Source organism: Clupea harengus, chromosome 18, assembly GCF_900700415.2.
Source record: "Clupea harengus chromosome 18, Ch_v2.0.2, whole genome shotgun sequence".
In the NCBI taxonomy this organism is placed as follows: domain Eukaryota; kingdom Metazoa; phylum Chordata; class Actinopteri; order Clupeiformes; family Clupeidae; genus Clupea; species Clupea harengus.
Window position 1 is genome coordinate 20,233,080 of NC_045169.1, and position 12,500 is coordinate 20,245,579.

General features: G+C 46.1%; 1 protein-coding gene across 14 annotated transcripts in view; it reads right to left on the bottom strand.

The window, feature by feature from the left end:
• The window catches only part of LOC105903071 (adhesion G protein-coupled receptor L3-like), a 268,604-nt gene that overhangs the window by 112,924 nt on the left and 143,180 nt on the right, over nucleotides 1-12,500 (bottom strand). For 10 of the 14 annotated variants that reach the window (XM_031584696.2, XM_031584695.2, XM_031584693.2 and 7 more), the window contains 2 exons: nucleotides 5,090-5,104; nucleotides 452-1,252 (listed from right to left, as the gene is read on the bottom strand). In XM_031584696.2, the coding sequence (XP_031440556.1) occupies nucleotides 452-1,252; nucleotides 5,090-5,104 (816 nt within the window). The remainder of the gene's footprint in view (nucleotides 1-451; nucleotides 1,253-5,089; nucleotides 5,105-12,500) is intronic. The other 4 variants (XM_031584694.2, XM_031584702.2, XM_031584703.2 and 1 more) reach the window with 1 other exon arrangement.

The following is a 12,500-nucleotide window of genomic DNA, read 5'->3' on the forward strand; positions in this document are numbered from 1 at the left end:
AATGGTACCTGAAATACTACCTACTTCACCTTTTCAAACTACACTACCCACAAAAAAAAGAAAACATGGCACACACCATGCCAAACACAGCCTTTCCTGAGGTTGGGTGATTCCAAACGCCAGTCCCTGAGGACTCCCATCTAGAACATTTCCACTGAATCCTGACTTTAATTAGACTCAGGTGAGCATTAATGCAACAGACTAAAAATACATATGCCCGCTTACAAACGGCAAAGGTTCCTGAAAATGAGTGCATACATATATATTCTGCCCTAGAGCCCTGTAAGGGTAGGCTTGGTGAATATAATTTTAAATGATTTTGACCAGTAAAGAACAAAAACATACCATAGTATCAAACTATTCAAATAAAGGCCATGTTGCACAGCTTTTCATTTCTCACCAGCATCAGGATTTTGAGCTAAAGATTGGTATGGTGGAAAAAAAACCTTACCTAGTCTGTTGTCCAACGCGCCAAACTCCAGTGAGTACTTCACGACGTGGTAGTTGTTCCAGACGTAGAGCAGATTGTCGCGGGGATTGTAATCCACGGCGGCGATGTACTGGTAGGAGTTGGGGAACGGGATGTCCAGGTAGCTGTCCTTGCTGAGCTCCGTGTTGTAGATGTAGTCGATCTTGTTCCCTGTGGCCTCGCTGTCGTCGTCCTCGTACACGGACTTGATGACGTAGAGCACTCCGCAGATCATGAAGGCGTTGGAGGCCGATCGCTTGTCGTAGGCCGTCTCCCAGGTTCCCTCCACGCGTAGCGTGTAAGGATTGAGCTGGCTGATGACGATCCGCCCGTTGTTTTGCTCGGTGGCGTAGATCACCCACAGGCCGTTCTCGTCCACGGCCAGGTCGATGTCGGACTTGCCGCCCCAGCGGTAGGGCGAGGTGTCGTGGTAGTTGGCGCTGGCGATGATGGCCTCGCCGCTCTTGATGCGCGTGCGCAGGTCGAACTTGACGATGTTGCGCGTGCGCTCCTTGTTGAAAAAGAGTGCGCCGTCGTACACGACGAAGCCCGTGCCGTCTACGCGGTGCGGCAGCTTGTACGTCGTGGTGGGCCGCCCGGCGATGAAGTCCTCCTTGGACGAGTACTCGGTGAGAGTGTCGGTGCGGTACGGCGTCCACGGCATGTAGTAGATCTTGTCGGAGGCCTGCAGCGGGTCCTTACACCACGCCCCGGACTGATGGTCCGACTCGAAGAGGTGCTCACTCTGGTAGACGCCCCGCAGCAGTCCAGGACACAAGAAAACTACAAGAGCCAAAATGGAGGAGAAGGTTACACAGGTGAAAATATGACAACGGTGCCCTTTCCCTGACTGTAGCACTAATGTGATAAACTAAAACAGATTATTTAAAAACAAAACGTCCTCATCCTCAGTCCAGATTTAGTTACCATAAACAGGTAAACTAAATGTAGAACTGTATTTAATAGAAAATGATAAATGTTAATTAATGTTATATTATTCATGACCTCGAATAATTTCAAGAAACTTCTACTCTGTATAACTGCATTAGCCGGAAACGAAATGTTATAAGTAAAGCTTTTTGAGAAATGGCTGGAGAGTGAGTATTACAGCCCACTCATGGGAAAGCAGGTAGCATTAATCAGCGTTTGAACCTCAATCCTACTGTCAGATGGACTGTGGCTCATATTGCTGTCAGACGTACATACACATATTTTGGCAAAGAACCAGAACGCACTCAATAGTCTCCCTCATAGGTCCCTCCATTTAATTACAAAGAGTCGCAACGCCATGATGGATCTGATGCTAAAAAATCACTGACTTCCATCCACTTAGATGAATTTGCCTCTCCGTCAGAGTCTTGTGTTTAACATATATGGTGCACCTACAGATCACGGTGTTGCAGGATGTAATGGCATCTATTGACTCAAACAAAGGTCGCATTAAGAACTTTGATAAATAGGCCGGGCCAAGGTATTGGCAACCGCCTGGTTGGAGACCATGGAAACACAATAATTACTTTATATTTATTATCTGGGCATATTTCTCTTTTTGTTTTGGCTCCATGCAATCTCGTCGATTTGTGTCAGCGTGATTTACTGTGACCCAGCATTCAAAACTAATAATAACAAAACCGGGCTCTACTTAAATCTCATAAAGGCATCCCATGATGCATCGGTGCCTCACAGAGTGCCTCCATTGCTGTCGGACATTTGGCGCTCCTCACCAATATGGATTACCTTGGACCACCCGCCGCGTCGTCCAGAAGTCCGACTGCGCACTAAAAAAAGATTACTTTTGCTATGTAATCTCATTCAAATTAATTTAGGGCCGAGGAGGACGCATTGTCTATTGATACTAAAGGACAGCATAATCTTGAGACATGGCAATTATGCGAGCTCCCTCTAATTAGATGTGCCCGTAGCCATGGGGATTCTGTGCTCGCCAGGCTAGATGATGCATTGTCTCTGGTCTGGCAGAGACATTTGCAAGAGAGAATAAACAGAACGATGACATTTTATCCGCTCTCCTCGGCAGATAACCTTCAGACAAGAGCTTACAAGAGACCCCAATGATTGAAAATAAGCAACTGCATTCCAGCAATAAAGCTTTTCTCTCCCCCATGCAATTCCTGAATTCATTGGGATTCTGATAAGAAACCTGGCGAGCTCTATACACCGGCCCCTGTCTCTCCCTGACTAAATAAAGATGCGGAAACCCTGAAAATGCACGCCGCCAGAGACTGCGTCAACACTCATTAGTATTCATAAACCTTCTAGCGCACAACGGAACAAGCCTTGCAAGCCTTGCCTCTGCCTGTCTGTGTGACATGGGAGGTAATGGAATGCTTAGGTAAGCATTATAGGGGGCTAATTAAATGGCCCCCCATTCCCGCCATACCCGCCGGCACAGGGCCACGTCTGGCCCGAAACATCCTTATCCCGCGCTAACACTACGGTCGATGTTCTGCTGCTTGTCTGACATTGAAAACCAAAGAAGATTGAGTGCGAGTGTGTGGGTGTGTGGGTGTGTGTGTGTGTGTATGTGTGAGAGAGGGTGTGTGTGAGTGTGTGTGTGTGAGTGTGCAAGAGTCTCTCGTCCTCACTCCCTGTGTATTCCAGCAGGTTTATTTTGCAGGCAACTTTGATATGAGAAAGCGACGCACTTTGATGCTGGCAGGCAAGCTGTGTGACACCTGATTGACTCAGGTGTTTTGCCTGGAGTCTTCAGACAAGAAGAACACAATGAAACAAAACACATTTTTAAGAAACTAGACTGCAGTTCCAAAATGACGAGGGGAGGTGTGGGCATTAGCAGCAGCTCAGATTAAAGGTGAGGTTGTCACCATGCTGTGTCTCTCCCTCCCCCCCCCCCCCCCCCCCTGCGTGCCGGTCGTTTTCGTCGTCACGGTGACACTTACACCGTCTCGGGCTCAGTCTTGTATTGGCCACAAACCTCGACTCCAGCAGAAACCACCCATTATAAGCCATTATTGGATAACAAAAACAACAACAACAAAAACACCATCACATGGACACAGGAAGGGCTTGAGAAGATGGGAGCGGGGTAGGGTATGGATCCACAAGCATGCACACCGCCACTAGCACTGGGACAGAGAGGCTGGTTAAGAAGGAGTAAGGCGTAAGGACAGGAGGCAAAATGAATGGGGATCGAAGGGAGGAGAGCTGTACACAACACAGACCAAGGGAAATAAAATAAATAAATAAATAAATAAACAGAAACGCTGCTTTCCTGTGAGAAAACAACACACACACCAACAGCTTAGCTGGCGAAACATGTGCCTATTGCTTTAATTACCCCCCTTTTTGCTGCTGAGTACATTATTCAGTCAATTAGACCAAGCTCCAATGCTGACGAACAAATCAGCCACTTTCCTCTGCCGGCTTCAGGGCCAAAGACTGGGGTGAGGTTCGGGTGAAGAGGCCTACAAATGCTGGAGGATACCACACAGAGCTGCTACGCTAATGCTAACGACGTTAAAAAAAAAAAAAAAACATGGTTATGGTCTAGCCCTGGGAAGTACATGGGCGATAATGTATGGACGGCATGTCGTTCTTTGTTCAGCATTCCATTGACAGGCCCTGCCTGAAGGTTACAGCCATCATCATGGTTATGATTGTAATTTAAAATACTGACAGCATTGAACGGGCTATTGATTGTCTTTATCGCCCACCCACCCTGCTCAGATTGATAAGGAGGGAATGCTAATGCTAAGTAAAGTAGCACTAGCCGTAAAACGAGTGTCAGCACATGGACAGGGTGGGGTGTAGTGGGGAAGAGGGGTTGGATTAATGAGCTCAGAGCTCAGGTACCATCAATCTAAGTGTAAAAACATATGCATGGGTGAGCCCGGACGTGCTCAGCACTGGAGGAGCTGATATTATTTCAGCCGTCGCCGTCTTCGCTTCTCCACCACCCTTACGCACTCTTAAGAATGCTAAATTATCCACGGGGAATCAATGCCCTCGTGTACGCCTACACCTACGCCGTACACAGTGTGCAGATACAGCAGGTACGTGTATAGGCACCAAATAGTTTTTCTCTGTGTTGGACCTGGCTATCCGATTCTGTATATCGATTCTGTGTGTATATATATATATATATATATATACACACACATACACTACATATATATACTATATATATATATATATATATATATATAGTAGTGACCACACCCAGAGAGCACATACACTGATTACAATAGATATTTACTATCTGCGCAGTGCTTTAAGTTACTTTGGATACAAGCATCCGCTAAATGGCTAAATATCAATTTAAGCCCATATTGAAGTAGGTTTTCACAGGCATGTCAACATTATGCATGCAACTGAAGACAGACGACGCAAACAAACACCTATCCTCCAGCATCCTCTTCAAATATGAATTGGCTATTATTAGAAGAGCTCACAGCATGGTAACATATCCCTATTAATAATTGGCAAGACCAACATAGCAAAAGTATAGCTCAACAGCAAAATCAGGAGGCATTAAAGCAAAAAAGCTGTCTGGGGAATTACGATGGAGTCCTAAGAAGTACCCACTATGGCAAATGTAGCAAGTTCACTCTACGTAAGAACAAGATAAGTCATTTTAGTTACCTTTTTGTTCCACTTCTATTTTAGGCATGGGGAAGAGAGAAAGGGAGAGATAGATAGATAGATCGAGAGAGAGAGAGAGAGAGAGAGAGAGAGAGAGAGAGATGCAGAGGAGAGAGAGAATGGGAGGGAGAATGAAGACACAAGGGAGAAACAGAAAGAAGAATAAATTAATGGTGCGGCAATTGGGCAAAGAATCAAGTTTATCCTGGCAGGTCAACAGAGAGCCATTGCGAAACGGCACTGTGGGAGGAAGACAATGATCATGAGAATAATACAGAAGTGTCACAGTGGCCCAGCCAGGCCAGTGCTCCTGCATCGTGACATCGTGACATCCAGCACTGAAACAGTATGAGTACACAGAAGCATTCCCTCCGGCTGAAACCTGTGAGGAAAAAGCGGGGGGGAAAAGGAAAGTTATAAAGAAAAAAAAAAAAGAAAAATGTGCAAGGACAGCTTTTGAAGTTCTGACAAGTGGTAAGAACAAGAGGGATGTGGTTGGAATGGACTCATTTTTCATTCATTCTTTCTTTTTTCTTTTTTTTAAAGCCACACTGGATGAGGAAGATGAACATATGGAACATCACAGGCAGAGCGCTTTCCAAGAGATTGATCAAAGAAATACAGAGAGAGAGGCAGAAAGAGAGAGAGAGAGAGAGAGAAAAGAGCTATTATTTCCATTTGAAATCAAAACTTCACTGGTGACAAAAATGGGATATCAAGTGGTAAGGTCAAAGATGGCGGGTTTATGACGTCTGCGTCCCCAGCTGAGGTTAAGATGTAGGTTGTAGAAATGTCATGGATACATGGATACTTGGATGTCTGCAGCTTTATGAGATATAAGAACGAAAATGGCCACCAAACTATTTTGATGTAGTCTGTGGATATGATCCGCATCAATCTGAATCTCTTGAAATCAATGTCTGCCTCCAGACATACATGAACAAGCATCAAATACATATCTTCAACAATGGCCTAAGACTAAAACACAACTTTTTGTCTCTCTCTCTCTCTCCCTCCCTCCCTTAGTCTCTCCCTCCCTCTCTTTCCTTCTCTCCCTCCCTCCCTCGCTCTCTCTCTCTCTCCATCTCAGCTTTTCCCTCACTCCATCTCTCCACCCTTTCTTTATTACGGTCTTATCCACAACTTCCACCTCATCACTTTCTCTAGGTCCGTGTTTTTATATTCCTTTCACACCTGTGTGTGTTTGTGTAAATGCATGTCATGTATATATGCATGTATTTATATATATGCATGTCATGCTTGTGTGTGTGCTGGAGTGTCTGTGTGTGTGTGTGCGCATGCATATGTGTTCTGTGAAAACGCAATCAATGCGGCTGTCACTGTGTATGTGTGTGTGTGTGTGTGTGTGTGTGTGTGTTTGTGTTTTCTACCTGGTACAGCAAGCGTTGTATATATGTGTATGTGTGTGTATATGTATGTAAGCTTGTGTGTGTGTGTGTGTGTGTGTGTGTGTGTGTGCATGCGTGTGTGTGTGCATGCGTGTGTGTGTGTGTGTGTGTCCATCTGTATGGGTGTGTATGTATCTGCTCCCTGGTGCAGTAAACAGTGGGACAGGCTTGTGCCCCTCTCCGGCTCTCTGCTCTGTAATCCCTTATTTAATAAGAGCGGATTAACCCGAGTTACCAGGGGCTTACAATGTACATTCTCCAAAAAAAGAGGGAGAGAAAGAGAGGGAGAGACAGAGAAACAGAGATAGAGAGAGAGATTCAGGACAGAGGAAGAGAAAGACAGGAGAGGATAAGAGGAGGAAGAAGAAGAAGAGAAACAGAGATAGAGAGAGAGAGATTCAGGACAGAGGAAGATAAATACAGGAGAGGATAAGAGGAGGAAGAAGATGGAGGCGAAAGGGAGAGAGAAAGTGAGAAGACAGTGTTCCACGGTCAAGCAAAGAAGCCTAACCATGTGTGTATTTGCATCTAAACAACACACACACACACACACACACACACACACACACACACCTGTGTGTATTTGCATCTAAACATGAACCCAAATGGATCTGTTTTTTTTTTTTTGAAATCAAGCAAAAACACACACATATATATATATATAAACAAACAAAAAGAAACAATAGGTGTTGAAAATAACAGCCAGAATGTCATGCTGGCAGGATGTGACCTCACACCTCACCCAATGAGCTTCCTGCATAAGTCAAACGTGACGGAGGAAGGAAGGAGGCCTCCTCCCTGTGCAGCGGGTGCGTCTGGCGGGGTGGCTGGCGCTGGTAGTGAGCTGGCTAACGGGCTGTGGAGGATTAGCATTAGCACGGCAGGCGGTACCATGTAGCAAAGCATCCTCAAAGACACGGCCCGTGCTCCCAAAACTCCCACGCAGTATGCCCCCCCACGCAACCCCAAACCCCACCACCCCCTGCCCGTACCACCCACCGCCCGCCACTGCCTCGGGCTGCCAAACAACACCGTTACCCTTGGCGACAGGCCTCCCATCCCTGTCGTTGCTCATCAAAATCGAATCAGGTGTGTCGGTGTCAAGGTCACTCCCCGAAAGTGCTCAGGCAGCGCCGGATAATTTGTCTCTCGCGCTGCCCGCCGCTGCTATTAGCGATGCGGAGGACGATCTAACTTCAGTGCCTCTTCAGAAAAGTAGATAGAGCAGAGAGAGGGACGAAGATGGAGGGAGAGAGGGAGGGAGACAAAAAAAAATAAAGAAATGGAGGAGGAGGGAAAAAAAATCAATTCATATGAAAGGATTCTTCTGCATTGTGAGCGTAATAAGATTGGGGACGGTTGTTATTTGAGCACTTAAGGGCAGCTTTAGAGTTCTTGGGGAGAGAGAGAGAGAGCGAGAGAGAGAGAGAGAGCAGAGAGAGAGAAGAGAGAGAGAAAGAGAGAGAGAGCAGAGGGGGGATAGAGGGAGGGGCACAGCAAGGGAGCGAGGGAGGGAAAACAAAATGTTCATCCAGAATGCATCTGTTCTCCTAAAAAGCTCAGTTGTGACTCTCTATTGGAAAAAGAAAACTTGAATTTTCAAATCATTTTCCAGAGAGACTTTAGGAGGAAGCTGATACACTTCAGCCCTGTGTCTCCATGCGGGGTGAGGCATTGAACACTGTACCCAATAGGAGACAACTGAAGGGTAAAATCAACTCAAATTTCAATACCAGAAAAAAAGATGGGAGATGGATTATATCTAACCCCCAAGGCCCTACAGGCTCTTCCAGCCGTTGTGTAATTTGAATCTTAATACATTTCACTAAGTCAGGGAGAACCATGCTTTTCCACTGGATCATATAGTCCAAGTGATCCCGTGCCACTGGATAATCACTAAACCCTGTGTGTTATATATGATAAAACACACTTCAGGGGGAGACTCACTGGCTGATGGCCCTACTGGGTGACACACTTATTACTGATGGTGCTTGTTTTGAAGCTTGGCCATGAGGATGATCTTACTAATCCGTAATTAAAGAAACACTTACTGTACCTACGCATGGGCCATATGCTTTCACCTGATACCATTTTTAACACATGACACTAGTCACCAAGGGAAAAAAGGAGCCTCCCCTAGGCTACTCATATAATCTCCAAATCAACTAATTGACTGAAAATATGCTTAGAGAGCGTCTTCATTGCAGCTAATTGGTGAGAAGCGCTTATCCAGTTAGCTATGGTGAGAGAAGCTCCTAAATGCTATCTTGAACCTGCATGTTTCCCCCTAACACCTAAAGGAAGGGGGGGGGGGATGGAAAAAAAAAATGTTTTCTTTACTTTACTTTACCTTAAGCAAGCTGTCAGCAGGCGTCAATCACCAGAGCCCTGAAGGCGAGAAAGGCTCCACGACTTTGGAGACGTTTGCCAAATGTCCAATGGCCACGTTTGCCACCACGACCCCTGAGTAACGAATCGACAACCGCCCAAAACGACCTTTCCTCTCACCCTGATCGAGGGCAGAGACCGTAAACTTCAGGGGTGGGAGAACTCCCCCCCTCAACCAAATCAAATTCTCTCCTCCTCCTCCTCCTTCGCCTCCCCCAACCCCTCAGCCAAAGCCGGGTACATGCCCGAGCCTCTCAATAATTAACATGTCCCGATTTTGCGCGGCAGTGCCAGCGAGGTGGCAGAATGATATCATTAGCGCCTAATAGAGATTCATGGCTGAGCGGAGCGGAGCCTGGGATCAGAGCTGCGCAGAGAGGAAATTGTGACTAGACTTCCAGTGCTTAATTAATGACACAAATTAGAGGGCTTTGAATAGCATGTGCCTGAGGATGTGGGAGGTCACGGCAGCAATCTCTAGCTCCATCTCTCTTTCCCGCCACTCAAGCTTCTCCCCTTTTCACTCACGCTTCTCCCTTTTCGTGTGTGCATGTGTGGTTCTGTGTCTGTCTGTCTGTCTGTCTGTCTGTGTCTGTCTGTCTGTATGTGTGTGTGTGTCTGTCTGTCTCTGTGTGTGTCTGTCTGTGTGTGTGTGTGTGTGTGTGTGTGGTGTGTGTGTGTGTGTCTCTGTGTGTATCTTGTCCCCTCCTCTCCCTGCTCAGCTTCTCCCTCTTCCTGGTTCCCACACACCTCCACACAATCTCTAAATTCTCTCACATCTCTATCTCTCTTCTGATCCATCTCCTTCTATCTCCTCTTCCGTACTCCTTCCCTCATTCTGCAGCCCTCCCCTCTCTCCCCCTCACGCTCCCTCACTCCTACCACCTCTCTCTTTCATGCTCTCTCTTTTCCCATCTCTCTCTCTCTCTCCATCCTTCTCTCTCTCTCTCTCTCTCTCTCTCTCCCATCTTCTCTTCTCTTCAGCAGCAGCAGCAGCAGCAGCGGTATTTTATAACCTTGACTGTGCAGGGACCCACTCCTGTGACAGGTGCACGGTGCTGGAGGCTGGCCAGACGCTCATTCGCCAGGGAACGACACACACACACACACACACACAACGTCAGAAAACAAACGAGCACCGAAGAACCCCGGGAAACATGGCACAGGAGGAAGAAACGCAAAATGATTCCCAAAAAAAAAACGAAACGAAAATGAAAAGGTCCCACATTTTATGTTTTTTGTCAGACCCCCCAAAAACACACGGCTCATTCTGAAGGGGTACCCTAGAAAAAGTACTCCAGGGTCACAGACAATGAAAACAGCCCTCAACAAAATGTACGAGGATAAGAAGACAAGTATAACAACACGAGGATAAATGAGGATGTATCCAAAAGCGATAATGTGACTAGCCCATAGGTTGCTACTTGGGAATGTTCAGACTGAATCTCTCCTCTCATTAGGGATTCAACAGTGGGGACCTACACCAACACTGGCGATCCCGAAAGGATGGGCGTGTGTGTGTGTGTGTGTGTGGGGGGGGGGGGGGGGGGGGGCTGGTGCTGGGGCCATGGGCCCAATCGGCAATTAACGCTTTAGCCTAGCACTTAGCGCCTCTCTGAGCACTTTGAGCAACAAAGGCCCGTTTGAGAGCAAGGAGCCTCTGATAGATTATAGCCCACGTCCTCGGCTTTATTAGCGGGAAGAGACATTTTCACATTACCCTCCCCCCCTAAACACACACACAGCACTACCACCACCATCCAAAAGCACAGTCATTTATGCACGTCCGTAATCATGGTGCTCTTTCGCAATTAGGGATGCACTCCTGCACTAAAGGGAAGGGAGAGAGAGAGAGAGAGAGAGAGAAGAGTTATTTATGGTTTTCAGCAGATGAGTTTTTTTCCCTCTTTCTATTGCCATTTTCATTCTTTCCCCTCCCTTTTCCATCTCATTCTGCTCATTTCCACGTACGTTATCAGTGGGCACGCGGTTAGCCCATAAGTGCGGATGCTGATGGCCCAGAGGCTTGGCTTGATATCACTTCGACAAATTGATAAATGGAGGCCAAGATTGTAATTATGCGGCTGAGCCTGGTCGCCGAGACAATGGACTTGCTGGCTAAATGTCCCCCAAATGTGATTTCATTTATTTCCTGAGCGGGCATTTTATAATGCCAAAGCCACAGATATTCAATCTTGTTGGTGATGCTCCCGCAAATTAGAGGTTTACCATCGTTTGAAATGGGTTTGTTTTTCAAAAACCACTTTATACACAAATTGCTTAAGTAATATTTATGGCTTGAACAATATACTATTTCTCTGGCTCATGTTGTCTAGCAATGTGGTAATTACCAGGTAAATAGGGTAAACGATGAGTACACTACACATGGATTCAAGTATACTAAGTGCCATCTTATTTATTTAGTTCAAATTTCACTACATCACACATCTACAACCTCAAACCAACACCTTCCTAAACACGACAGGAGCCCTTCTCACCCCTTGCATAACATGGTCTCTCACACTAAATCATTTCTGCATCGCAGCCTCCTCCCCCCGCCTCCATAATCGAACCCCGTTAGCATTACACGACGCGATTCTAAGCACCAGACGGCTTCATTGAAACACTTCAAAGCCAATGGAGCGTGTGAGGGGGAGATTGCGGTGAACCGGCAGGTTGCCGTGTGTTGCCTAGGAGGTCAGCTGCCTTTAAGCATCACCGGTCCCTGCTCCTTTCTCTCCTCCCTCTTCACACCTCAGATTACAGGGGGATCGTCACCCAAGTGGGAATAAGCCCCTGTCAGAGACCATACTACATGCTTGTTACCGTCCAAGGACTCTCCATCTGCATTCTAAAACACAGACAACAGAGACAATACAGCCAGAAACACTTCCACTAGATACTTGTAAAGCTATCATCGGGAACACTTTATGTGGACAGTCCACCTTCAGAGACTTTACAGATGGTTTGTTGAAATTCAAGTTCAGTATTTCCATTATCCTTAACCAAGGCCAACCACTAACCCTAACCTCACAAATAAACTGTAGTTAACAGATTTTCAGGTAGTTTGTTTATAATTTGAGCATCAATAGACAGTCTATAGGGGACCATCCAAAAAAAAAACTAAATGTGAATCAATCGTTTTCACAGAAGCAACTACACTGCTGTCAAAGTGTATTGTGTGGATTTAATGTATATGATTAAATTGTTCCATATTGCATATTAATGCAAAAGACAATGGTAGTGATATGTGATCTTGGGAAGCCAAACATAGATCAGCATAGATCAGCACAGATCAACATCAACATAGTCTCCATACATACAGAATTAAAATAGAGAAGAGTAATGGGGTCATGAACTGCTATTATGCCTGGCAGACGAAGACCTGAATGGGGGCATGGTGTCTCTTTCATAACAGATTACAGGCACAGATGCACAGATCCACAGTATTAAGAGTTGAGGAGAAATCTGATCTGGAACAAAATCCCATCTAGTTTGCATGAAAACTTTCTAAAGGAATGAGTGATGAGGTGGACGCCAACATGTGCACAATGGGCATCAGGTTCAGAATCTCCAGCACTTCTGATTGGGCCTCGAGTCCTCACATGTGCACT